Source organism: Spermophilus citellus (genome assembly GCF_964194105.1).
Source record: "Spermophilus citellus genome assembly, chromosome: 15".
Taxonomy (NCBI): domain Eukaryota; kingdom Metazoa; phylum Chordata; class Mammalia; order Rodentia; family Sciuridae; genus Spermophilus; species Spermophilus citellus.
The window spans coordinates 47274261-47301286 of NC_138195.1; the positions used below are offsets into that span (position 1 = coordinate 47274261).

The following is a 27026-nucleotide window of genomic DNA, read 5'->3' on the forward strand; positions in this document are numbered from 1 at the left end:
AAAAAAAAAAGAATTCCTGGACTCAAAGGCCTCACTGACAAAAAGAAAAACCATTTCCTGAAATCAAATGCCTTCTTTCCTGGGGTTTCCCCAGTTAGACTCATTACAAGTCTGGGGACTTGCAAGCTTCTGGACTACAATTCCCAGAAGCTGATGCAGCCCCAGGGCCTATCCCGAGTTAGGCCAATACCTCCGACCAATGGTTCCTGTGCCATCTCTTGACATCCTACGCTTCCCGACATGCACAGCGGCTGTTTATTCCTTCGGGACTTTATGGACACCAAGTTATTGCTAGAATCTGTAGTCGTTTAATATATCGTTAGGGACTGGTTTCCTCTTATGGTGTGTGACGGTAGGCTGGAGAAAAAAAAGCAGGAAATGTAGCAGTTAAACAAATATGTCAGCCAGGCGTAGTGGCACATGCCTGTAATCCTAGCGACTCCGAAGGCTAAGGCAGGAGAATCGCAAGTTCGAAGCTAGCCTCCGCAATTTAGCGAGACCCTCAGCAACCTTATGATACCTTGCCTCAACAAAAGGGTGGGCTGGGGATGTAACTCAGTGGTAAGCGCCCCGGGTTCTATCTCAGGCACTAAATACAAACAAACATGTCTCCTACACCCGCCCGTATGGGGTCCAGTTCAAGAGCGCGAGGGCGGAAGTGGTGATGGCCGGCGCGGCCGGAAGTTCAGATCAGCTGATGGGGGAGGCGGCGCCGCAGCCGCCTAGAGGCCCCGGCCGCCCAGCGCTTCGTCCGGGCCCTGAGTCTCGGAGACTGGGCACAACCCCTGTTCGCACCTCGCTGTTGGGCGAGGCCTGGTCCCGTGTCTCTCTCAGGCTTGAGATCTTCGCCCGGCACGGCCGCCCTGAGCACCCCGGCCACCCCCAGCCCCGGCTCGCCCCTCAGGCCCCGGGCCTCCCCTCAGTCCCCGGCCGGCGGCCCAGGCCCCGGATCCGCGGGGGGAGACCCGGCCCCGGGGGGTGCGGGCCCCATGGAGCTGATGTTCGCGGAATGGGAGGATGGAGAGCGCTTCTCATTCGAGGATTCAGACCGCTTTGAGGAGGATTCGCTCTGTTCCTTCATCTCCGAGGCCGAAAGCCTTTGCCAGAACTGGCGGGGATGGCGCAAACAGTCGGCGGGGCCCAATTCCCCCACTGGCGGCGGTGGAGGAGGTGGTAGTGGCGGTACCAGAATGAGAGGTGAGGGTGCGTGGGGTGGGGTTGGGGGAGGGGAGCGGGCAGGCCCTGTTTGGGCCTTGCTTGGGAGCTGTCCGGGACCGGGAGCTGTCCCAACCTTAGGATTGCTTTCAGGACTCGCTTTTCCGGCCCAAAAAGTGGGCTGACTTCTCCATGCAAGTGTGTGTGTGTGTGTGTGTGTGTGTGTGTGTGTGTGAGAGAGAGAGAGAGAGAGAGAGAGAGAGAGAGAGAGAGAGAGAGAGAGATGCGTTGTGGCAGGGAATCCTGGGTTGGACAGAAAGATCTTTTGTCGTTCCTTTGCCTTAAAGATGGAGTAAAGGGGAGGAATCCGATCTCTGATTTGGGAATACTCAACTGAGGTCAGCCTTTAGAAAACCAGAAGGTAGAAGGGAATGTGGTTAAGGGTTGGATTGTGAAGAAGTGACCACTTGAGGTGTGTCACTCCATTGCAAAGTGCTTTAGGAAGCTTCTTGCTTCAGGCTGTTGATCTCTCATCTCAACTGCTCCAAGAGGGGATCATCCCACCTAGAAGAAAGTGGAGGTGAACTGGCTTGTGAGAAGAGACTCCATAGTTCATGGGATTATATCAGAGTTTTGCTGCTGGCCATATGGAACATCTGTCAGAAGCCAAGGCTGGGACCTGTGGATGGGAGCCTTAGATTTCCATATCAGGGCCTAGTCAAGAATGTGGATAATTGTCTCTGAGCTCTCTTCATGAAACATTTTCTTACTTTATTCTTTCATTCTTGGATCTTTCTGAGAAATAACTGATTAGTGCTGTGAAGAATTTTGCTTTATTTAGAGGGGATGGAAAGGAAGAAAGTAAAGATAAGAAACTCCACAGGCTCAGGACTCATCACATCCTTTCCCTGCCTTACTCACAGCAGTTTTTGTCCTGGACCTCAGCAGTTGAGGGGTTTAATTTGTGTGAGCCTATGCAGGTCATTCCAAGAGTTCTGTTTTCCAAGCTGCCCTGTAGAGATTTTTGGTGCTCTTTTGGAATGGAGTGAAATGTATATGTGTCACTTTTTAGGAGTGGCACGAGGGGTAGTATTCAACCTCAGTTAAGAGAAAGCACATGCTTGTGTGTACACATGCGCGCACGCACACACAGACACACACAAATCCTAAGCAGTTTCACTGTGGGTCTTCTATGGCTTCCCTGATTCTTTCATATTTGCATGTGTGGGTGGCCTTGGGTCTTAAGAGCTCCCATTCTCTGGGGAAGTAACTAAAGTCATAGTAGTGAACATTTTCAACATTGGTATCATCCTGGACAGGTTAAAATCTGGAAAAGTGTGTCATTCCCATCCACCCCCTCAACCCAATCCATGGCTACTTTCAGTGGCTTATTTTTTTTTTTTTTTTTTTAGAGAGAGAGAGAGAGAGAGAGAGAGAGAGAGAGAGAAAGAGAATTTTATTATTTATTTTTTAGTTTTCTGCGGACACAACATCTTTGTATGTGGTGCTGAGGATCGAACCCGGGCCACACGCATGCCAGGCGAGCGCACTATCGCTTGAGCCACATCCCCAGCCCAGTGGCTTATTTTTGTAAAAGTGTTTATGTTTTTAAAAAAGGATTCTTTTCAGTTCTGAGATTTTCGGATCCATCTTCTAATCTGGCCAGTCATTTGATGAAGTGTGCAGCCTGTTTTAATATTACTTGTTTTGACTAAAGCAGTGTGGAGAACCTTCTTGAATGGTAACTCCATCCTGCTCCTGGTGATTCCAGGAGTAGCAGCTAAGTCCCCTTGAGATACCTGACTTTCCACCAGGGCTTCCATTGTGGGAAGTCAGAGGTTAGGTCAGCTTCTTGGTTCTTGAGGTCCCTGCTTAACTTTTCTGGCTTCTCTTCTCTTCTTAAATAGGTGGCTGTTTTAGAGAAAAAGGGATAGAGAACAGGCAATCAGAATTAAGAATGCCAAAGGAGAGAGATTCACAATGTAATATGAATCTGAACTGCTTTGGGTATGTAGGAAATATGATGCCAAGCCCAATGAACACATCTGTCTGGCCAGGAGTTTCCTGAATCTCCCTTGTATCTTCTTTTCTGAGCCTGAAATAGCAGGCTATGGACTGGGGACTGCCCAGCTCCCCTTTCCCAGAGGAAGTTTTTAGGGTTAATGTTCCCTTACAAGAGGGTTCATGGGATTTCCGTCCAGGACTCCATTTTCTTTCATATTGAAGATAGGGCCCAAATGTTGCCAAGTGATTATGGCCCTTTTCATTTCCTCTTCAATTCCCCCACCCCAACTTTTGTTTCCAAAGATGGACTGGTAATCCCATTGGTGGAGCTATCAGCAAAGCAGGTGGCATTTCACATCCCGTTTGAAGTGGTGGAGAAAGTTTACCCTCCAGTGCCTGAGCAACTCCAGCTCCGAATTGCTTTTTGGAGCTTCCCTGAGAATGAAGAGGACATTCGGTAAGGACAGAGGACTGATGGTGGGGAGTGGGGTCCTGATATCCCACACTGTCTTCTGGGCTTTCTACAGAACAAAGAAGATATTGTATTTGGGGATGTAATGAGAAAAATCCAGTAGAGAAGAGAGTGCCTGGGATTTCCTCCAAAAAAGAGTGACAGTGAGGAGAAAGTACCTAGGGCGTTGTGGTCTCTGATAGGGTCTGTGAAAGGTTATTTGTTGTGTTGTGGCCTCATCCTCTTCCCTTCAGACTGTATTCGTGCTTGGCCAATGGCAGTGCAGATGAATTCCAGCGAGGGGATCAGCTGTTCCGCATGAGGGCTGTAAAGGATCCACTGCAGATAGGTAAGGGTCCCATCATGCCTGTGGCAGCTTTGCTCCCCCATTCACCTGTTATGAATTAAAGACCCATTGCAGCCAGCTACGGTGATGCACACCAATAATCCAAGCAGCTCGGGAGGCTGAGGCAGGAGGATTGTGAGTTCAAAGCCAGTCTCAGCAACGGCGAGGCACTAATCAACTCAGTGAGACCCTGTCTCTAAATAAAATAGAAAGTAGGGCTGGGGACGTGGCTCAGTGGTTGAGTGCCCCAGAGTTCGATCCCCAGTACCTCCCCACTACCCCCATCAAAACAAAAAACAAAAAACAAACGAAGACCCAGGGGCTGGGGTTGTGGCTCAGCGGTAGAGTGCTTGCCTAGCATGTGAGAGGCCCTGGGTTCTATCCTCAGCACCTCATTTAAATAAATAAATAAATAAATAAAGGTATTATGTCTAACAAAAAAAAATCTTTAAAAACAACAACAACAACAACAAAAAAAAAAAAACGAAGACCCATTGCAAAAACTCTGGAGCAAGTTGTCTGAATAACTACAGGGACAAGGTTCAGGGCAGAGATCCCTGATTGTGCCATTATTTTTCCTAGGATTCCACCTGAGTGCTACAGTGGTGCCACCTCAGATGGTTCCTCCAAAGGGGGCCTACAACGTGGCTGTGATGTTTGACCGCTGCCGGGTCACTTCCTGCAGCTGTACCTGTGGGGCTGGGGCCAAATGGTGTACTCACGTCGTGGCACTCTGTCTCTTCCGCATCCACAACGTGAGGCCCTCCCAATTTATCCTGGCCCTATCCTACGCTCCATTTCCCCCTTCTCTGCTGCATGCCTGGCCACAATGTGAGCCCCCTTGCCTCCCCTGTTCTGCCTGCCTGTCCCCTGTTCCCCTTCAGCAAAAGGCTTTTCTTAAATCGCTGTATTTCTGGGTCCCCTTTAGGCTTCTGCAGTCTGCCTGCGTGCCCCAGTCTCAGAGTCCCTATCTAGACTGCAGAGGGACCAGCTGCAGAAGTTTGCTCAGTATCTCATCAGTGAGCTCCCTCAGCAGGTGAGTGAGGTTGGCATGCCCTTCCACAATTAGCTGCATATCCTCATATCAGCCTTCCTGTTAGGCCCAGATGACTCCTTGGGTTCATCTACACTTTATTCTTTCTACCTTTGTGTCTTTCTCCTCAGATCCTCCCTACAGCTCAACGTCTCCTGGATGAACTCCTCTCTTCCCAGTCAACAGCCATTAATACAGTGTGTGGAGCCCCAGGTAAGTGTAGTGAGAAAGAAGGGCAGTAGGAAGAAAGTAGGGTGATAATACAGAATGCTGCTTGCTAAGGCTCACTATTGTCAGGCAAGTCCAGGCCCCTATCAGTAGGTGACTGATTGCCTGTCATCCCAGATCCCACAGCAGGGCCCTCAGCTTCGGACCAGAGCACTTGGTATTTGGATGAGTCAACACTGACCGACAATATCAAGAAGACGTTGCACAAGTTCTGTGGTCCCTCTCCTGTGGTCTTCAGGTAAATTGGATCTCTGCGTATTGAGTCTGTGGTTGCTGGGGTACATCCTTTAGGCTGTTGGCAGATCCTTTTTTTTTTTTTTTTTTTTTTTTTTAATGAGGATTGAACCCAGGGCCTTGCACATGCTAGGCGAGTGCTCTACCACTGAGCCACAACCCCAGCTCCTTTGTTTTATTAATGCTTGTGTTCCCTACCTTCTCTTTGCACTGGTGTGGTGCCTGGCACACAAATGTCATTGACGAATCACTGGATGATGATGATCTTGTATAGTCACAGAGTGGTAGAATAAGGGTCATTTTTCTTCCTTTGACAGATGAGAAAGTTCTAGAATTTTTTTATGGTCATCCCATTCCCCGTCTACTCTGTATTTGGGGTCAGAACCTCTTTTTTTTTTTTTTTTTTTTTTTGGTACTATGGATTGAACTGAGAGCTTAACCACTGACCCACATTCCCAGCCTTTTTTATATTTTATTTAGAGACAGATTCTCACTGAGTTGCTTAGTACTTCGATAAGTTGTAAGGCTGGCTTTGAATTTGCAATCCTCCTGCCTCAGCCTCTAGAACTGCTGGGATTTAGGTGTACGCCACCGTGCCTGTACAGAACCTCTTTTCGGTCAAAGCCCTATTGATTTTACTCACTTCATTCAGCCCCATCTTAGTTACCATCTTCTGTTCTACTGATTTTTTTTCTTGAGTACTGGGCATTGGATCCAGGGTCTTGTGCATGGTAGTTCTCTGCCACCATGTTAAATACCTGGCCCTCTGCTCCATTAATTTTACAGTGATGTGAACTCCATGTATCTGTCTTCCACGGAGCCTCCAGCTGCTGCTGAATGGGCATGTCTGCTGCGCCCTCTGAGAGGTCGTGAGCCAGAGGGCGTCTGGAACCTGCTTAGCATTGTGCGGGAGATGTTCAAGCGGAGGGATAGCAATGCTGCCCCCTTGCTGGAAATCCTTACTGACCAGTGCCTCACCTACGAACAGGTAATTCCCCAGAGTTGGAGAACTCCATGGTAGTTCTTTAGCTTCCCAGCTTCATTCTCCTTTTTCTGACAAGGACACCAGGGAGAGCTGCTCTGACTTTTTGAGCTATAGGTACATCTCATACCCCTCTTTGTCTCCAGATAACAGGTTGGTGGTACAGTGTGCGTACCTCAGCCTCGCACAGCAGTGCCAGTGGACACACAGGCCGTAGCAATGGGCAGTCAGAAGTGGCAGCTCATGCATGTGCCAGCATGTGTGACGAGATGGTCACACTATGGAGACTGGCTGTGCTGGACCCTGCCCTCAGCCCCCAGCGGTGAGTCTCCCCACAAACTCCCCACAGCATTAACTAGGCCAATCCAGGACAAACTGAGCCCTCATTTTCTTGTACATGAGGATGTGCCATTATTCTCATCCTAGGGAAATGGGAGTGCATAGCCCAAGAATTACTAGGGATTTATGGTTCTATTTTCTGAAGGACTTTTCTCCTCCCCCCCCCCAAAAGCATCCCTTTTCCAAAATTTCTGAGTCCAAGGGCTGGCTCAAGAAGTGTTTCCCCCTATCCTTTCCCTCTGCCTTTTTGGGGTATACACCTACTTCATCCCTTTTTCCCTTCTTAGTGCAGACTCCTGGGTTGTCCCCCCAGCAGCCTCCTGCCCTTTGTTCCCACAGCCGCCGGGAACTGTGTGCACAGTTGCGCCAGTGGCAACTGAAGGTGATTGAGAATGTAAAGCGCGGACAGCACAAGAAGACCTTGGAGCGGCTCTTTCCTGGCTTCCGACCTGCAGTGGAAGCCTGCTACTTTAACTGGGAAGAGGCCTACCCACTTCCTGGTGTCACTTACAGCGGCACTGACCGGAAGCTAGCCCTGTGCTGGGCCCGAGCCTTGCCTCCACGTCCAGGAGTCTCCCGTTCTGGGGGCCTGGAAGAATCCCGGGACAGGCCTCGACCTCTTCCTACTGAACCAGCTGTGCGGCCCAAGGAGCCTGGGCCCAAGCGCAAGGGATTGGGTGAGGGGGTTCCCTCCTCACAGCGGGGTCCCCGCCGCCTCTCAGCTGAAGGGGGAGATAAGTCTTTGCATAAGTTGGGTTCAGGCGGGGGCAAAGCCAAGGCACTGGGTGGGGCTGGCAGTGGGGGCAAGGGCTCAGCAGGCAGTGGGAGCAAGCGACGGCTGAGCAGTGAGGACAGCTCCCTGGAGCCAGATCTGGCAGAGATGAGCCTGGATGACAGCAGCCTGGCCCTGGGTGCAGAGGCCAGCACCTTTGGTGGATTCCTAGAAAGCCCTCCACCCTGTCCTACCCCTGGTGTCTCCCGAGGCCCATCCACCTTCCTTCCTGAGCCCCCAGATACTTATGAGGAAGATGGTGGCGTGTACTTCTCAGAAGGGCCTGAGCTTCCCACAGCCTCTGCTGGTCCCCCCAGCCTACTACCTGGGGAGGTCTGTACCCGGGATGACCTCCCTTCTACAGATGAGAGTGGCAATGGGCTTCCTAAAACCAAAGAGGCAGCCCCTGCCATTGGAGAGGAGGATGATGACTACCAGGCATATTACCTGAATGCCCAGGACGGGGCTGGGGGCGAGGAGGAGAAGGCCGAGGGCGGGGCTGGGGAGGAGCACGACCTGTTTGCTGGGCTGAAGCCACTGGAACAGGAGAGCCGCATGGAGGTGAGGGGACTGAGGGAGGGAGGAGTGGGTGCTTCTTAGTCACTGCTGGGAGGGGCTCCCTGGCTCTATTTGGAAGTGTCAGGACTATTGGCATAACTTAGAATCCCAAAGCAGACTCCTGACTGATATCCCCATCTGCCATCTATTCTCTTCAGTGTTTCTGCATTGATTTTTTTTTTCCCCTAAAATGTTTGATTGTGTCACTCTGCTACTTAAAATCCATTGCCCTTAAGGATAAAAATGAGTGTCCTTGGGCTGGGGTTGTGGCTTGCCTAGCACATGTGAGGGCCTGGGTTTGATTCTTAGCACTGCATATAAATAAATAAAGATCTAATGACAACTTAAAAAAAAAATGAGGGTCCTTGGCATGACCTGTGAGGTTCCACTTGGTCTGATCTTTTCCAACTTCTCTGGCTTTGCCTGGCTATTCTGTCCCTTATCCTCCATGCAGCCAACCCATTCCTGAGCCTGCTGTGCCCCTTTTTGCCTCCATACTTTTGTACAGATTGTCATTTCTACCTGGAATGCTCTCTCCTCACCTGTCTGATCAGCTCCTGTTCTTTCTTCAGGTCTCAGAGACCTTAAAGACCATCACCTCTGGAAAGTCCTTCCTTCTACTACCCCTCTGCCCCAGTCCCAGTGAGCACACTACTCAGTTGTCCCCCTCTTGACCTTTGCCAGTAGTACTGCTGGCACCACACTAGTTGTATGCTCATGTCTGTCTCTCTAACCAAACTGAGCTCATAGTATACCTGGGACCAGCATAGGGCCCAGCATATAGCAAGTGCTCAAGAAATGTATGCTACATGAGTGAGCATGATGTCATGCCTATGCAAGTTGACGCTTCAACCCATCTGGTCCCATGTCCTCTCTCTAGGTGCTATTTGCCTGTGCTGAGGCCCTGCACGCGCATGGTTATAGCAGTGAGGCCTCCCGTCTCACTGTGGAGCTTGCCCAAGACCTGCTAGCCAATCCACCTGACCTCAAGGTAGAACCGCCCCCTGCCAAGGTGAGAGAGACCCCTCTCCTTTACCTGTCTGGCCCCCACTTTCTCCTAACCTCCCATGCCCCACCCCAAGTGAGATCCCGTTCCTACCTTCACTGGGGTGAGTCGGATTCATCTGCCTGCTTCCTTATGCTTCCCTATGTAGGGCAAAAAGAATAAAGTATCCACAAGCCGTCAGACCTGGGTGGCTACCAACACCCTGACCAAGGCAGCCTTCCTGTTGACAGTGCTAAGTGAGCGTCCAGAACACCACAATCTGGCTTTCCGAGTTGGCATGTTTGCCTTGGAGCTACAGCGGCCCCCAGCTTCTACCAAAGCCTTGGAGGTCAGAGTTTCTATCTGAGCCTTGTACCTCGTTCTCCTCAGATCCTTGCATCTTGCTTTCCATTGAGGCATAGGAGGTATGAGCCCCTTATGTGTGCCCTCAGGTGAAGCTGGCATACCAGGAGTCAGAGGTGGCTGCCTTGCTCAAGAAAATTCCTTTGGGTCCCAGTGAAATGAGTACCATGCGCTGCCGGGCAGAGGAGCTTCGGGAGGGGACACTCTGTGACTATCGGCCTGTGTTGCCTCTCATGTTGGCCAGTTTCATCTTTGATGTGCTCTGTGCTCCAGGTACAGTGCCTGCTCCTACAGTAAGTGGGAAAATGGGGGAGAGGACGCCTTCTGTATGGAAAAGCCAAGAGCCCCAAGGCTCTGACTGAATTACCTTTAGGACCCATTAGGCAGCTTTGTGGGTAGATCTGGGATGATGAGCATCTCAGGTTCCCTTGCATTCTTGGTACTTCTGTCTGCCTGACTTACCCCAACTTTTATCCAGTGGTTTCTCCCACGGGTTCCCGGCCCCCAAGTCGCAACTGGAGCAGTGAGCTGCCTGGAGATGAGGAGCTGGGATTTGAAGCAGCAGTTGCTGCCTTGGGTGAGTCTGTCAGTGTTTTGAGTATATCCATGAGCTAAGCCTTGCCCAGGCCTTACCGGTTATGAAATCGCATCCTCTTCCTGAGGGGTGTCTGATAATGGCAAAGTCAGGATGATTTGTGTGAGCCAACTAATGCCTATGAGACAATCAGGAATATAGGGCAAAAATGTGTGTATGGATTATGAGTGTTCTAAGGGCAACAAAACAAAAATCTAGGGAAAAGACCTTAGGGAAGTGACAGAACATGGAATGTAAGTTAAAAGATCAGTAACTTCTAGATAGGGGAACACCACAAATAAAGATTCAGTTATAGCCAGGTGCCATGGTGGCACCCTATATTCTAGCTGCTCAGGAGATTGAGGCAGGAAGATCACTTGAGCTCAGAAGTTTGAGGCAACATAGCAAGACCCCCATATCAAAAAACAAATATATATAGAGGTGCAGTCAAATCTTTGTGCAAGTGAGGAGCCCAGTTTCCCTAAAGTGATAGGTACGGGGCTGGGGATATGGCTCAAGCGGTAGTGCACTTCCCTGGCATGCGTGCGGCGCTGGGTTCGATCCTCAGCACCACATACAAATGAAGATGTTGTGTCTCCTGAAAACTAAAAAATAATATTAAAAAATTCTTCTCTCTAAAAAATAAATAAATAAATAAAGTGATAGGTACATGCTAGGTGGATAGGGTGGGCTAGTTAAAGGTCTTACAAAAGCAAACAGAGCTTCAATTGAATATGATATACAGTGGGGACCTTTTACCATGTGATTTGGTTGGGCCAAAAGAACCCCTTATTTCACATGTTGGTGGTTGGGGAATCCTGACCTATTTGCCTTTGCTGTCTTGGGAGTTATGACTACTCTTAATTTCCATGAGGCTCTCCTCACAGGGATGAAGACAACAGTGAGCGAGGCAGAACATCCCCTCCTATGTGAAGGCACACGTCGGGAGAAGGGTGACCTGGCATTAGCACTCATGATCACTTACAAGGATGACCAGGCCAAGCTCAAGAAGGTAAGGGACTGAGGTACTGGGCTTTTGACAAACAGGGAGTGAGCAAATATCACCACCTTTCTCAGGAGTTTCCAGTACTATTCTGGAAAGTACTATTCTGCCCATAGGAGGTAAGTAGGGAATCTTGGGAACTTCTCATAGAGAACAAGAGACCAATGGTTCTTATAGGTGTGCTTGGGCATGAGGTGGAAGAAGAGAAGCAGAGAGCATAAAGTCATTCATTCATTTATTTCAATATTTATTGAATATCAGTATATTCAGTTCTGAGGTAAGTGTTACAGAAGATACCAAGACATGTAAGCTGGGAGGTTATCCTGTAGCTATAACTTGGGGAAGTCTTCCTGAGGAGGTAGCATTAGGCTGCTTCAAGGAGAAAGGAAGGTAATAGAAGTCAGGAGATAAAGGGCATCCTGTCACTGCTTCTTTGTCCTCTAGATCTTAGATAAACTCTTGGATCGAGAGAGCCAGACGCATAAGCCACAGACGCTGAGCTCATTCTACTCATCGAGCCGCCCAGCTACAGCCAACCAGAGGTCTCCTTCAAAGCACGGGGGCCCATCTGCCCCAGGGGCCCTGCAGCCACTGACCTCAGGCTCTGCAGGGCCTGCTCAGCCAGGAAATGTGGCAGGGGCTGGGCCAGGCCCTGCTGAGGGATTCACAGAGAAGAATGTGCCTGGTGAGGTGGGGGCACTGGGCAGGGGAATGAATGGTATATAGCCATATTTGGGTACCCTTTCCTGGACTCATCCCAACTTCCTGTTTTCCCTACCTAGAAAGTTCCCCTCATTCCCCATGTGAGGGTCTCCCATCTGAGGCAGCTTTGACCCCAAGGCCAGAGGGAAAGGTTCCAAGCCGCCTGGCACTTGGCAGTCGTGGAGGCTACAATGGACGGGGTTGGGGCTCCCCAGGGCGGCCCAAGAAGAAGCATACAGGTAGGACAGCCCATAGAATGACATGGAGAGGAGGATATACCTGAAGTTGGAGTCTGACTTCAGGGACTCCTATTTCTGAGACTGACTTGTCTTGGGGGGTGTTAGGCATGGCTAGCATCGACAGCAGTGCCCCTGAAACAACATCGGATAGCTCCCCCACCTTAAGCCGGAGGCCACTTCGAGGGGGCTGGGCCCCCACCTCCTGGGGTCGAGGACAAGACAGTGACAGCATTAGCAGCTCTTCCTCGGATTCCCTGGGCTCCTCATCCTCCAGTGGAAGTCGCCGAGCCAGTGCCAGTGGAGGGGCCCGCACAAAGACAGTTGAAGTTGGCAGGTCAGTTGGAAGAAATACCCATATCCCCTAACCTGGACTACCCTCAGAGCTACATCCCTAGTGTAATCCAACCATTGTCCCTCACCTCCTCCCTTGCCCTGGTCCTTCTCAACCTACCTGGACACCCATTTCAAAGAAACCCCATCCCCATCCCTACCCCATTGCCCCCTTTAGGTACAAGGGCCGCCGCCCAGAGAGTCATGCCCCCCATGTACCCAATCAGCCATCAGAGGCAGCTGCACACTTCTACTTCGAGCTGGCGAAGACAGTGCTGATCAAGGCAGGGGGCAACAGCAGCACTTCCATTTTCACACATCCATCTTCCTCAGGGGGCCACCAGGGTCCTCACCGCAACCTGCACCTTTGCGCCTTCGAGATTGGGCTTTATGCCCTTGGCCTGCACAACTTTGTTTCTCCCAATTGGCTGTCACGTACCTATTCTTCTCACGTCTCCTGGATTACAGGTAAATCTAATGTCCTGATTTGGGTATAGGAGTGGGGTTAACTGGTGGATACAAGAGCCTTAACTTTGGGGTATTACTGATTTAACGAGAGACATCATCCCTACACTCCAGTGGTGCCCACACTAACCCCACTGTGCTCTTTCCCTGAAGGGCAGGCAATGGAGATTGGCAGTGCAGCCCTGACTATACTGGTAGAATGCTGGGATGGGCATCTGACACCCCCTGAGGTTGCATCCCTGGCTGACAGAGCATCACGGGCACGAGACTCCAATATGGTGCGGGCAGCGGCAGAGCTGGCCTTAAGCTGCCTGCCTCATGCCCATGCATTGAACCCCAATGAAATCCAGCGGGCTCTGGTGCAGTGCAAGGAGCAGGTATTTCTAAAGGCAATCTGGGGACCTGGCAGGAATGTTGGGCATGGGGAAATGTGAAGGACCCTATTTATTTATTTTTTAGTTATTGGCGGACACAACATCTTTGTTTGTATGTGGTGCTGAGGATGGAACCCGGGCCGCACGCATGCCAGGCGAGCGCACTACCGCTTGAGCCACATCCCCAGCCCCCCTATTTTTTTTTTTTTTTTTTTTTTGAAAAGGGGTCTTGAGGCTGGGGCTGGGGCTCAGCATTAGTACACTTGCGTGGCATGTGTGAGGCACGGGGTTCGATTCTCAGCACTGTCTATCAATAACTAAAAAAAAAAATTTAAAAAGAGTTATGACTACTCTTAAAAGAGTAGTCATAAGAAAAGGGGTCTTGAAGTTGTGCAGGCTGGCTCAGAACTTGTGATCCTCTTACTTAGCCTCCCTTGTGTCTGGGACTATAGGTGTGTTGCCGAGCCTAAATGGAGGAACCAGTTCTTGATTCCTATCTTCAAGAGTTAACAGAGTAGGGCTGGAGATATAGCTCAGTTGGTAGAGTACTTGCCTCACATGCACAGGTCCCTGGGTTCAATCCCCAGCACCACAAAGAAAAAAAAAAGAGAGGGTTCACAGAGTATCCAGTTTGTCCTTTTATGTTGACATTTTAACATTTCAGGTTGAATATTTTTTATCTGAAATGCCTGGAACCCCAAGTGTTTCAGATTTTAGATTTTGGAATATTTGCCTATACATAATGAGATATCTTGAGGATGAGGGCCAAGTCTAAACATGAAATTTGTTTCATACACCTTATACACATAGCCAGAAGGTAATCTCACAATATTTTAAACAATTTTGTGCATGAAACCAAGTTTCACGGTGAGAAATTTTCCATCTTTGGCATCAGGTTGGTGCTCAGAAAGTCTTAGATTTGGGAATTTAGGAATGCTCAATCTGTAATATACTTTCACACCTATCATATCCTAAGGTTAGGATTATTCCTATTTTACTGTTAAGGAAATAGAGGCTTGTAGTTTAGAGACCAAGATGGTTACTCAGAATGGAAAACTTGGGGAAGACCTCAGAGAGAGAATGAAATATGGATGGGGAGGGGTGATTAAATTAGTTTGGAACTGGGACTATTATCTGGGTCTTCTATTGGTCAGCAAGTATTTGTTCAGCATCTGAAGCAGTAACTGAGCATTGACCCTGACCTCTGATGCCTACCCACAACTAGCTAACTCAGAGGGAGCCATTGGAATGTCATCTGACAACATTCCTGGGATAAAGTCTTTCCCACTTAACACTCTGTGCCCCTCCCTTCCAGGATAACCTGATGTTGGAGAAGGCCTGCATGGCAGTGGAAGAGGCTGCTAAGGGTGGGGGCGTGTACCCCGAAGTATTGTTTGAGGTTGCTCACCAGTGGTTCTGGCTATATGAGCAAACAGCAGGTGGCTCATCCACAGCCCGTGAGGGGGCTACAAGCTGTAGTGCCACTGGGATCAGGGCAGCTGGGGAGGCTGGGCGGGGGCTGCCTGAGGGCAGGGGGGGCCCAGGGACTGAACCTGTTACAGTGGCAGCAGCAGCAGTGACAGCAGCAGCCACAGTGGTTCCAGTCATTTCAGTGGGGTCCAGTTTATATCCAGGTCCAGGACTGGGGCATGGTCACTCTCCTGGCCTGCACCCCTATACTGCTTTACAGCCCCACCTGCCCTGTAGCCCTCAGTACCTCACCCACCCAGCTCACCCTGCCCATCCCATGCCTCATATGCCCCGGCCTGCCGTCTTCCCTGTGCCCAGCTCTGCATACCCACAGGTGAGACCAGTATCATGCTGTTTTCAGGGTGGGACATGTGGAAACACACTGGGAGTTCATGGAGGGTTGATTGGAGTGGGGTAGTACTCTGGGAATATAATAATACTTCCAAAAGTCCTGATGAGGTGGTGGGAATCTGGGGGACCCAGCTTAACATAAGTGTAGGGATACCCATTTGTAGGGTGAAGGGGCAGAGCTATATCCTACTATATATAACTTGATATCTTCCTTCTCTTTCTCCCCCTGCCTCTAGGGTGTGCATCCTGCATTCCTGGGGGCTCAGTACCCTTACTCAGTGACACCTCCCTCACTTGCTGCCACTGCTGTGTCTTTCCCTGTCCCTTCCATGGCACCCATCACAGTCCATCCCTACCACACAGAGCCAGGGCTCCCACTGCCCACCAGTGTGGCCTGTGAGTTGTGGGGACAGGGAACAGGTGAATGGAGGGGAGGCACAGTGGACAGGGGAGGTAGGGTGGGAGTCTTCTCTGCCCCTCTTTGTGCTAAGTCTCACATGGTTTTCATTCTACCCTCAGTGAGCAGTGTCCATCCAGCATCCACATTTCCAGCCATCCAGGGTGCCTCACTGCCTGCCCTGACCACACAGCCCAGCCCTTTGGTTAGTGGGGGCTTTCCACCACCTGAGGAGGAGACGCATAGTCAACCTGTCAATCCACACAGCCTGCACCACCTGCATGCTGCCTATCGTGTTGGTGAGAGGAGGTTCCTTTCTGTACTCCTTCACTGGACCCCTTCTACTAGCTCTTAATTTGCTTATTATGGGGTCAAATATGGGATCAGATATTGGGGTAGAGGGTAATAATAGGATGCACCCTACTATGTCCTCACCCTTATCTCTCAGGAATGCTGGCACTAGAGATGCTGGGTCGCCGGGCACACAACGATCACCCCAACAACTTCTCCCGCTCCCCCCCTTACACTGATGATGTCAAATGGTTGCTGGGGCTGGCAGCAAAGCTGGGTAACACCTCCCCTCCCCAGGACCATTGTCCCCCCGACCTGCTCCCCCCACCTTCCTATCCCAGACCTCCTTCCTAGCTCTTGCTCAGAGTTGAGGCCTTGGTCGGGTATGTGTGCGTGCCAGGGGGCGGAGGGTTACCTCAGCTCCTGGGGTGGAGGGAGGCTCTCTGCCAGGCCAGAGCTGAGATATGTAAGTTGGGTCCCTAGGGCAGAGGTGGCCACCCCCGTCTCATGCCCCTCCCCCCTGCCCCCCAGGAGTGAACTACGTGCACCAGTTCTGTGTGGGGGCAGCCAAGGGGGTGCTGAGCCCGTTTGTGCTGCAGGAGATCGTCATGGAGACGCTGCAGCGGCTGAGCCCCGCTCATGCCCACAACCATCTGCGTGCCCCGGCCTTCCACCAACTGGTGCAGCGCTGCCAGCAGGCGTACATGCAGGTGACAATCCAGGGCAGGGTGGAGTACCTCCTGGGTAGTTATGGACCAGAGAGCTTAGTGTATAAGGGAGGAGGGGTGTGGTTCTGTGCTTTGTACCAAGGCTCACCCTCCACACGTCCTTCAGTATATCCACCACCGCTTGATTCACCTGACCCCTGCCGACTACGACGACTTTGTGAATGCGATCCGCAGTGCCCGCAGCGCCTTCTGCCTGACACCCATGGGCATGATGCAGTTCAACGACATCCTACAGAACCTCAAGCGCAGCAAACAGACCAAGGAGCTGTGGCAGCGGGTCTCACTCGAGATGACCACCTTCTCTCCCTGAGTCTGGCACCCTTAGGGCCCTATACAGGGACACAGGCCCATGGCTATGGGGGCCCCTCACATGGAGGGAGTGAATCTTGGCTGGACAGATCATCTCCACTCAGTTCCCTGGTAGCCCAGACTGGCAGCTGCTCTTGGGCTGTAGCTTGGAGCCAAGATGTCTCAGACCCTAGAAACTTAGGGCTCGGGGAGACGGCCCTGTCTGGGAGGGGGCATTGGGTGGCCTATGGTATTTATTTGGCATTTATAAATATATAAGCTCCTTTTTTACTCTAGTGTGCCTGGGCCTTTCCCTTCTTTTCCTCCATGTGCTGCTGCTATACCTTGAGCCAAGGGGAAAACAGATCTGATATTTGCTTTATTCTAGTTTTTTCACTTCAGTGAGGTAGACGAAACAGAAAAATAAGGATGTTTATTATGGACATTTCTAGCCCACAGCTTGGGCTCATACTCAGCTCTAAGAGCCACTGTACGACCTCATCCCCATTCAATGTGAATGACATTAGGGAGGCCGGGGCCCCACGTAGATCCACTGCCTGACTAAAGGGGCCTCAATAAAAGGTCCCTCTCTTAGTCAGGTATAGATAGATATACTGCTGGGACTGCAGAGGAAAATCATTGGATTAATATGTTACATTCCTCTACACCTTGTCTGGACCCTCTTATTTCTCCCACCTCCCAATTTCATGGGTCAAAGGTACCTAGTACCATGACATGGGGTACCAAGTAAAGCCCCACTATCAGGCCCCAGAGCTATGGGAAAGAGATGCCCTTCCTTCTCAGCCATCACAGGCCTGGGGGGCCACTGAGGTAGAAGGGGGAGGGGTCAGGCCACTCTTATTCCCCTTGTGGGCCCTGCTTTTTGCTGGTAAAGGCTGGGAACATCAGCCCAGATTGGAACGCTGCAGTTCTTCCCGAAGCCACAAGGGTACTGCCTGTCCAAGCCGGTTCAGCAGCTTCGATAGCTCCAAGTTATGGTTTCGGAAAAAATCCGTAAGGAAAAGGCGGGACTGACAGGAGAAAAATGAAGGGAGACACAAATAGTAAGGAGCAGGATGGAATCAGACCCTAGAGTTGGAATAGGTCTATCCTTCCCAGACTTTACTTACCTCAGTGTCCATATCTGGGTACCTCCGGCCTTTGCTTTTGCCTAGACATCGAGTTTTACCACCTTCAAGTCCCTGGCACCAAAATCCCTTATCTTCATCAAACCTGCTCAACAGAAAAAGGACATTTGGTGGCAGGAAGAAGAGAAATTCAAGCTCCATAAATGTGTACTACCCCTCCCAGTCCACAAGGACACATTTCTCTTTGCAAAACAGGGTAAATCCATGTCTTCCAAATAGATGTGATCAGCCTGCTTCCCCACTTCACCCAGAGTTTCCTCCCCTGAGTCATGTTCTCCCACCTGAGGGTCCGTGTGTAGTTCAGAAAGGGCGTGATACCCAGGAACTTCTGGATGCTCTCCATTGAGGCTGCAGGGTTGGTTCGCAGCTCTTGCCCATCCACAATCAGCAGCTAAAGGGATAGGGATGTGGTTCCCTCTAGATTCCTAAGAAGCCTCTAGGCTGAAGGGAAGGTGGACCCCAATGAGGGAGGGATCTTGGGGGGATTGTACCTGTCCAGAGGGGTAGTAAGTCAGCCAGCGTTGTAGATGGGTGGAATAATAGCCAGGGACAAGACAGCGGTTCTGCAGAGAGCGAAGTACCAGAGGGGCCTGGGAGGAAGCTGAAATCACCTGGTAGAAGGTATAGTTCAGAGCAACTGGGTCTCCATGTGCACGCTGGTGCTAAAGGACAAGGAAGGGAAGGGACAGGTGATTATCAGAATTATTTTGTCCTTATTCTTGGTCTGGTAAAAGTACAGGCACCCCCTCCCTAAGGCACTAGTTGTTTCCCTACCATCATTCTTTTTTCTCTAGTAATCACCAGTCCCCCACACCCACCTTCTCCTTAAGCCCCAATGTGTCCCTAGCTTCAGCCAGACCTGGTACCAGGAGTAGGCCCTGTCAGCAGGATTGGTGAGCACAGTGATGATCTTGGCTCTTGGCAGGAGGGCAGCCCCCCGCCGTGGTACAACCTCTGAATCAAAGTAGGTGGCACTTTTTTCAAACAGGAAGTCAGTGCTGGCATTAGAAGGAACAGGGAAGAAGTCCATATACCTAGGAAGCAGCAGAGGAAAGGCCCAGAGTGAAAAAAACCAGATGTCTGCTGATAGAAGCTGGGAGAAGGAACTGTTTCTCTGAGAAACATTCAAAGCAGTCTCAGTCTCACCAGTCAATACCCTTGTGGTAATTAGGGCCATTGAAGAACTGAATCTCCTCAAAGGTGCTTGGGCTAGGGAAGCTACTAGTCACAGCTGGGTGCAGGCTCAGGAAGAAGTGAATAGCTGTGGTCCCTAAATAGGAGAGAAGGACCAGGCCATTGTTGAAAAGACACCAGCTGAACAGCATGAGTTTGAAGGAAGTAAGAAAACAACCACTCTGGATAGTAAAATTCCCTTTGATCCAGCTATTTTGAGAGAAAAATGACCTGTGAGAGGCCCAGGAAAGGGTTAAAATAGTGCACTCAGTCTTGATTGTAATATCAGAATCGCTGTGGATCTTTTTAAACCTCTACACATGTGCCTGGGGTGTAGCTCAGTGGTAGAGCACTTGCCTAGCATGAGTAAGGCCCTAGATTCAATCCCCAGCACTGCAAAATACCAGAAAACATACAAAGAAACTAAACAAACTCCACAGATGATTCTGATATACAACTAGGGTTAAGAATCCTTGTTGGGCTGGGGTTGTGGCTCAGCAGTAGAGCAAGTACAAAGCCGTGGGTTCAAATCCTCAGCACCACATAAAAATAAATAAATAAAGGCATGTGTTCAACTACACCTAAAAATAATATTAAAAAAAAAAAAAAGAATCCTTGTTGCAGGAGTTTGGATTAAGGAGGAGTGGATACGAGAAAGGAATTCCTTGCTAAAGGAGTCTTTAAGGTAGAGCAAGAGAAGTTGGCTAAGGAAGGTTTACCTGTCTTCTGGGGTCCCACAATGAGGAATTTGGGGAGCCGATCACAGGTTTTCTCCTTGGACCAGATATCTTTGTGCCTCTTGTCATCACAGGGATTCTGAAGGCAAGGCCAAGATTCTGATAAAGCCCAATTTCCTAAGTCCCCATCCCATTATGTCTCTAGTCAGCTTGAGCTCCACCCTTACCTGCCAAAGGGGACTTCTCTCCTGGGGGAAAAGTTCAAAGTACTTTCGTGCAAGAGGGACTGGAGGAAGGGTCTGTAGGCGCAGCCGTGTCCAGCACTGGAGGAAGCGCACCAGGCTCTCAAAGGTGTACAGGCCCAACCGGTCATTTCCGTAATTGGACAAATGGGTCATAAAGATGCTGATCTGCAAGGGGGTGCCTGCATGTCAGATCTGGAAGCCTACCCCACTTCAGAATCAGCCTTGGTGAGTAAAGGTCCCAGCCTGCAAACACTCTGGCTGTCCAATCTTCTAGCCCTTCCTCTCAGCACCCTACCGGATTAAGTAGCACTGTCAGAAAGAGCTCTCCTCCTCGGATGCTCCGGTCTAGTTCACGAGATCCTCCAGGATATTCATTATAGAAGATTGTGTGAGTGAAGAGACCACATGTCTGCCGGGGCAGCACCTGCAAGGAAAAGAAACAAGGATAGATGAAGTTTGAAAAGTATAATTTGTTTTTTTTTTCTTTTAATATTTATTTTTTAGTTTTTGGCGGACACAGCATCTTAGTATGTGATGTTGAGGATCCAACCCGGGCCACACGCATGCCAGGCTAGCGCGCTACCGCTTGAGCCACATCCCCATCCCTGAAAAGTAGAATTTGAAATAGATGAAGGATAAAAGACCTGAGGCCCTGGGGTTTCCTGGATTTATAAAGGGCTCAGTCTGAAATTAAAGCAATAAAGCACTTACTATGTGCAGTGTTTTTTTTTAAATAATGATTTTTACCCCCTATATATGGATGAACTAGTAGGTAAAACTGTAAGACAATGCAGATTGGAGGCTAAGTGTGGGAGTTCCTCACCATGATGCCATTGTGAATAAAGCCACGGCGGTAGCGGGCAGGACGGAGATGGGGATATTCCTCAGTGCTGGTCACCTGGATGCCCCACACAGATTTCCAGGCCTCATAGAGCTGCGTGTGGATGGGGTACACGCCCGAGTGGTGAGGGGCCACAGCATACCCCAGATCCGTGGGAATCCCATGCTCCTGGGAATGGTATAGACTCTCACCAGGACCTGGTGAGGTTTGGGGAGTAGAGGGTAAAGAGGGTGGGGATGCCTCCATAGAAAGAAAACTGAAAAGGGTAAGGAAAGGGTGACCCATTGGGGGAAGGTTAAAAAGGAAGCATTACCTCTGGGAGAAAGTATGGGGAAGAGATTCAAGGGTCTCACCAAAGCAAACTGTTTGTTGAGCCTCATCTGGTCAGCCAGCACGGAGCGATTGTGGAACAGGTGTGGCTGCATGTGGCTCCACATGTGGGGGAACCACCAGAACTCTTTGCGGTGCTTCAGCAGCATGTCGTCCCCTGCATCCTCCTCCTCTGTCCCTATGACCACACACTGACCACTGACCACAGCCAGTCAGACTGAGTACTCTTGTAACAAACACTGACCACCTTCCACCCTTGGGATATTATGACCCTCTGCCCACCCAAGATTTCCTATTTATCAACTTAATCTCCAGCTAATCATGCTAAATCCATGGCTATCACAAGCTCCTCACAGTAATCTGACCCCAAACCTCACCCCTTTTATCCAACTTGTCTGCCCAGGGAGATAAACAGTGAAGGGACAGATCAAACTAAGACTGATGTGCTGAAGGAGCTGGGGAGTAAGCTCACCAGTATGGTAGAACTTGCCCGAGAAGCCCAGGTTGAAGGTGAAGTTGGGGACTAAGGTCCTGAGTTTGTTCTGGGTGGTCAAGAGAGCCTGGGAAGAGTAATAGGAACATGACATAAATGGAAAGAGTAATCAGGACCCAGCAGTTGAAGAGATACATGAGCAGCAGTATTCTTCCTTGTCTGGAAAGGGCAGGAAACATTCCTGTGACAAACTCAGAACCAAGACAGGGAGTTCAAAGGAAAAATAAAGACTGACCTCAACATCAGCCACCTTCATGCGGGTACCTTCTTTGCCCACAAAGATATCATCAATGTCTACTAAGATATAGCGGTCAAGGTCCAGGCAGAGGCGCTTGCCAGTGAGGTATGCAACAGCATCAACGAAGACAAGTTTGTGGAGCCAAAATGAAAGGCCATGGCCAAAGAACACCCGCTGGATGCCATCATGGAGCCCCAGATCCTGTACCACAGTGGGAAGTCGGGCCCGACGAGGCACTGGTCCTAGCACAGGGGGTTCAGCTGGCCGAAGGCTGGCAAGAAGCACTGGTTCATATGTGCTGTGATTGGATTGGAAGATGGTCCAGTCATCACCAGGCAGTGGCCCAGGTTCCAGGCGGCTAGGGCGAGTGAGATGCAGCAGAGGGGCAGAAGGATTCACTTGGTAGTCGCGTAGTCCCAAGTTTGAATGTAAAAAAAGGGGAAAGCCCTTGAGTTGAGCACTCAGTAGGCTGTGCTCATGGGCTCGGAAAAAGCCAATGATGCCCACACCATACTCCACACAGTATCGATCTAGTAGTTCCCGACTCCAGGCATCCAGGTTAACATATTTGAGCAGGTTCTCATAAATTACCAAGACATAGCGGCCATGGGTATGATCAGTCAATGTGGGCATATCCCCTCGACCAGGTGCCAACTCAGTGCTATAACGAAAACGACTAGACTCCAAGATGGCCACAATCTCCTGACCCAGTTGTGAGTATGCACTCTCCACAAATACAAGGACCACTGGTTCGGTTCGAGCTGTTTCTGGAGGCCTGGGCATTCGAGGAGGGAGTGGAGGCCGTGCAAGGCCAGGGGCAGCTGCCCCACTACTGCTGCAGTCTCCCAAGGGCAGGGGCAGGGGTTCCTTAGCCTTGGGGCTGGTGGATACATAGTAAGCCAGGAAGCCCATGGAGCCCAGGCTGAAAGCAATCAGCAGCAGTATGAGGCGGTGCAGTTCCAGCTGCCGAGCTGGGCGTACCACCTTCCACAGCTGAAGCATGGCGGGGGAAATGAGGGAGAGATGGGAACCACCACAGGGGATGGGAGGTAGGAGTTCTATAGTCTGGAACTGTCTTGAGAGGATAAAAGGATAGGAAAATAAGGGAAAGGGATTCCCTCAGGGTCAGCTCCCTAAAAAGGTGAGACAAGTTCACTTAGTAAAGGGTAGGGGAGGTAGAAGGAACAGCAGGGGGTAACTGGACAGAGTCTACTGGTCTCAAGTCACCATGGCCCCCTGGCCCATGGCTTCAGGCTGCAAATCTAGCCAGGCTCCACTTTTGGCTCTGGCGGAGCTCCTCACATCAGAATGTCAGTAAAGTTCACAATCTTGGCCCCACTATCTGTAAGACAGAGAAATCAATGTGTTACTTCTCCCTTTAAACTATATTAATCTATTCTTTTCAAAGCCAGCCTCAGCAATGGTGACTCGGTGAGACTCTGTCTCTAAAATAAAATACAAATAAGGGCTGGGGATTTGGCTCAGTGATCAAGTGCTCCTGAGTTCGATCCCCAGTACCCCCCCCCCCAAAAAAAAATCCATTCTCCTTACCCTTACCTCATTTCTCTTACCTCCTGTTCACTGGATGATTTACTTTCAAAAAAAAAAAAAAAAAAAAAAAAGGAAAAAGAAAAGAAAGAAAGGAAAAAAGCTTCTATAAAAGAACACAAGTGGAGCACTATACCTTAGCTTCACAACTTGTAAGGAAATGAATTCTCCCATCTACAAGAGGCCAAACAGCCTAGGAGATTGAAAATGGGCCTGTCCTGAAAGGAGTTCTCAACCCATGACTGAACAGTTGGCCAACGAGCAAAAGACTGAAAGTCCCAGAAGTCCCATGCCCAACGAACTATCAGATAAAAGGAAACTCATGAGTCTGTTAATCTTCTGCATCAATCAAACCCATCATCATAGCCAACAGCACTAATGAACTTGCAATCATATGGACACTATAGTGGGGGAACTCAAAGAGAAAAGAGATGGTGCTAAGCATTCTATTAATCTACTTTTCAAGTTAATTAACTTGGAGACTATGAGACTCTCTTTTCCATTACTTGTGAAAAATTGCCCACCTCTGGCCCTTTACCTCACCTGTGTCAGAGTAAGAAGAGATAAAAATGGAGCCCCAGAGCAGGCATGTCACTAGAACCTGAGAAAAGCCAGAAAGTTGAGACTAGAATCTCTCTTCCTGTCCTTTCCAATTCTCCTTTCTAACATGGTACTATATCCCCATTCCTGAATAGCTCAGAAGGGTCTCTGAACTAGCCTGGAGAAACATGAAGGGTAGATGCAGTTACAAAAACAGAACAAACTGGGGCTTGCGTTGTGGCTCAGTGGTAAGGCACTTGTCTAGCTTGCATGAGACACTGGGTTTCATCTAAGCACCACATAAAATAAATAAATGAAATGAAGGTATTGTGTCCATTTACAACTAAAAAAAACCCCAAAAACAAAACAACAACAAAAAAACAATAAACAAACAAACAAAAAATCTGAATGGGAGATAAGAGAGCAACAGGAGGTTAAGTCATAATATGGCAATGAAAATGAGCAAGGGCAGCATGATCTGAAAACACAGTTTTAAGGAGATATAATTTGGGGGACTTCTTATCAGATTGCTTCTGGAAGCTTTACAGTCACTCTCTTCACCTTCACCATTCCCAGTAAAGCTATTGGTTAGTAATCCCTCTCTATCATCCATTCCAATTCATACACCCCAGAGGTGAATAGAGACAGTCCTTCAGAATTGAGAAAGCTGTTTATAAAGAGTTCAGCTTTGGGGCTGGGGTTGTGGCTCAGTGGTAGAGCACTTGCCTAGCATGTGTGAGGCACTGGGTTCAATTCTCAGCACCACATATAAATAAATAAATAAAGGTCCATTGACAACTGAAAAAATATTAAAAAAAGAAAAAAAAAAAAGAGTTCAGCTTTGGCCTGGGTAAAACTAATAAAGAGAGCTGGGAGGGAGGAGAAAAACTGTGATGGGGGACTAGGGATGTAGATCAGTGGCAAAATGTGTTTGGCATGATAAGGCCCTAGGTTAAATCTCTAATACCAAAAAAGAATTAAAAAAAGGTCATGGAGGGCTGGGGTTGTGGCTCAGCAGTACAGCATTTGCCTCGTACATGCGAAGCCCTGGTTCAATTCTCAGCACCATATAAAACAAAACAAAACAAAACAAAAATTTTAAAAAAGGTCATGGAAAGGGGTGAATCCTAAGAATCAGAGAAATTCTTAGGGAAAACAGTAGTGAATAGAAGTCATTGGGGGCAAGTTGATGTTAATAACATGTTAATAACAGTTTATTTATTTATTTATTTATTTTTGTAGTATGGAGATTGAACCCAGGGCCCAATGCATGTTAGACAAGCACTCTACCACTGAGCTATATCCCCAACCCTTTTTTGAGACATGGTTTCACTAAGTTGCTGAGGCTGGACTCAAACTTGTGATCCCTCCTGCCTCAGCCTTCTGAGTAGCTGGGATTTCAGGCACATGTCATCATGCTCAGCTCAGTTAATATCTGTTGCAAGCTTACTACCTGCCAGAGATTTTCCTGAGAGTTTTACCTATACAGATAGTCCCCAAACTAGAATGTTTCAACTTGCAATGGTGTACAAATGACAAGCATTCAGTATAAACATAATCTGACTTTAGGGATTGTTTTGTTATTGTCCTGGGGAATGAACCTGGGGTCTCATGCATCCCCAGCCCAAAGAATTTTGAATTTTGATCCTTTTCTGGGCTAGTGGATATGGAGTACAATACTCTTTTTTAATGCTATATAGGGGCAGTGGCAGTGACTGGTTCTCATACAGCCATGTAATTAGAAGGTTAAACAAATGATACTTTACAGTATACTGTACTGCTAAGCTATGATGGATGATCTGTAGGTTTGGTGTATTAAACGCATTTTTGATGTAGGTATCTTCAACTTAAGATGAGTTTTTCAGGATGTAACCTCATGGTAGTTAATACTGTAGTTAATACAGTAGTTAATACTCACACCAGCCCTAAGAAGGAGGGAAGAAGTAAATAATATTATTTCCATTTTACATGACTAATTTGAAGCCCAGAGAAGCTTAGTAACCTGCCCAGGACCAAACAGCTATCAGTGGAGAAACTGGGATTCAGTCAGGCATGTCAAGTTTCAGAGCCCATGCGGTTAACCACTGCATTTTTAGCTTCATGACTGAAAGAAGCACTAATATTTGGGGAAGAAGTGACGAGAGACCTACTAGGGTGAGGCAATAAACACTGGAAGAAGAACATGGGGGAGATGTGTGTGTAGCAATAGGTTTCTGAGGAGGAGAAACCAAGGGGTCATCAGGTCCCAACACTAACAGGCCCGGGAAGCCTTGGGGGTGTGGGCCCTGTCCCGGGAGACAAGCCGAGCAGATGCTGTGGAGGAAAGGGAACCGAATGGGTTCCGAGGCTCACGGAGGGAGGACCCTGTTGGGGGGAATACGGGGTCACAGGTGGAGATGAGGGCACGGATGGGGGGCATTAAGGGGAAGGGGAGCATTAATAGGAGAGGGTACAAGGGTCGCGCCGAGGCGACGCTGGGGTGACATCGAGGCAGGTACTGGGCTGGAAGAGCCCGAGGGGACGGACCCCTGTACTGGAGGTGGGGGGCCACCTGAGGCGAAGAAGGCAACTCCGAGGAAAGAGTGGAAAGGACTCAGGGCGAGGGGCGAGGAGGGCCGCCTGAAGGGCCGCCCAGGACGACCCAGCGGGTGGTTATGGTGGCAACACTCAAGGGAAGTCTGTGAGGAACTGAGGGTGATCGGGTTGGGGGGGCACACTCTGAATGTGGGAGGTTGTTCTCCTCAAGGGCGGCTCACCCGGCGGAGTGGGCGGCGTCCCCGCGGTCCCCGGGCTCCGCCGCGTCCCGGGGCTGCCCAGCTTCCCTGCTCTCCGGGCCTCCAGCCGCGTCGCGGCGGCTCCGCCATCTCCGAGCGAACGCTCTACCGCAGCCGGGCTCAACCACCCCTTCCACCTGGGGGAGGCGGCGCGCTGCCTCTCTTTTCACCCACTCGGGTCGCGACAGCTCCGAGCCTGGCAGTCGCGCGACCGAGGCGTGAGGAACCCAAATAGTCCTCCGGTGCGCTCGGCCCGAGCCGCGGCCTAGGAGTCGCCAGACTCCGCGCCCAGCCCGCAGAAGCGTACCCCCTACACCCCAAACGGTGGCACAGTCTGGTGAGCGTCGGGCGCCGCGG

At 49.8% G+C, this 27026-nt stretch overlaps 2 protein-coding genes across 6 annotated transcripts; one reads left to right on the plus strand and one right to left on the minus strand.

The window, feature by feature from the left end:
* The first annotated feature begins 695 nt into the window (after positions 1-695).
* Positions 696-16958, plus strand: ZSWIM8 (zinc finger SWIM-type containing 8). 4 transcript variants are annotated; one of them, XM_081267804.1, is made up of 26 exons: positions 696-1197; positions 3463-3616; positions 3865-3959; positions 4539-4711; positions 4885-4992; positions 5121-5202; positions 5335-5455; positions 6238-6439; positions 6580-6755; positions 7112-8105; positions 8983-9114; positions 9257-9436; positions 9540-9723; positions 9929-10027; positions 10912-11036; positions 11472-11712; positions 11810-11968; positions 12074-12302; positions 12477-12766; positions 12917-13140; positions 14453-14941; positions 15195-15378; positions 15478-15654; positions 15804-15923; positions 16246-16356; positions 16481-16958. In XM_081267804.1, exons 1-26 carry the CDS (start codon positions 990-992, stop codon positions 16939-16941), a joined length of 5718 nt encoding a protein of 1905 aa, XP_081123930.1. In that variant the 5' UTR covers positions 696-989; the 3' UTR covers positions 16942-16958. The 4 variants fall into 4 exon arrangements, with proteins under 4 accessions (XP_081123930.1, XP_081123931.1, XP_081123932.1 ...); XM_081267805.1 differs by having other exon boundaries at positions 15195-15354; XM_081267806.1 differs by having other exon boundaries at positions 16178-16356; positions 16481-16817.
* A 64-nt stretch (positions 16959-17022) lies between these two features.
* Positions 17023-26789, minus strand: NDST2 (N-deacetylase and N-sulfotransferase 2). 2 transcript variants are annotated; one of them, XM_081267842.1, is made up of 14 exons: positions 26652-26789; positions 21805-23149; positions 21549-21636; positions 21100-21254; positions 20729-20839; positions 20201-20329; positions 19888-20070; positions 19703-19799; positions 18957-19080; positions 18670-18844; positions 18302-18472; positions 18092-18201; positions 17793-17895; positions 17023-17693 (listed from the first exon to the last, which is right to left on the minus strand). In XM_081267842.1, the coding sequence occupies exons 2-14, from the start codon at positions 22807-22809 to the stop codon at positions 17568-17570; spliced, it is 2577 nt and encodes an 858-aa protein (XP_081123968.1). In that variant the 5' UTR covers positions 22810-23149; positions 26652-26789; the 3' UTR covers positions 17023-17567. The 2 variants fall into 2 exon arrangements, with proteins under 2 accessions (XP_081123968.1, XP_081123967.1); XM_081267841.1 differs by having other exon boundaries at positions 20729-20914.
* Between the last annotated feature and the right edge of the window lie 237 nt (positions 26790-27026).

What these genes read in the sequence shown, in the direction of transcription:
- ZSWIM8 (XM_081267804.1), top strand. Translation starts at nt 990, where the DNA reads ATGGAGCTGATGTTCGCGGAATGGGAGGATGGAGAGCGCTTCTCATTC. An exon ending in GTTGTGGGGACAGGGAACAG is followed by an intron (nt 15,379 to 15,477) that starts GTGAATGGAGGG and finishes TTCTACCCTCAG; the next exon opens with TGAGCAGTGTCCATCCAGCA. An exon ending in GGGGCTGGCAGCAAAGCTGG is followed by an intron (nt 15,924 to 16,245) that starts GTAACACCTCCC and finishes TTTGTGCTGCAG; the next exon opens with GAGATCGTCATGGAGACGCT.
- NDST2 (XM_081267841.1), bottom strand. Translation starts at nt 22,809, where the DNA reads ATGCTTCAGCTGTGGAAGGTGGTACGCCCAGCTCGGCAGCTGGAACTG. An exon ending in TACCACAAGGGTATTGACTG is followed by an intron (nt 18,845 to 18,956) that starts GTGAGACTGAGA and finishes GCTGCTTCCTAG; the next exon opens with GTATATGGACTTCTTCCCTG. An exon ending in AACTACACACGGACCCTCAG is followed by an intron (nt 17,896 to 18,091) that starts GTGGGAGAACAT and finishes TCTGTTGAGCAG; the next exon opens with GTTTGATGAAGATAAGGGAT.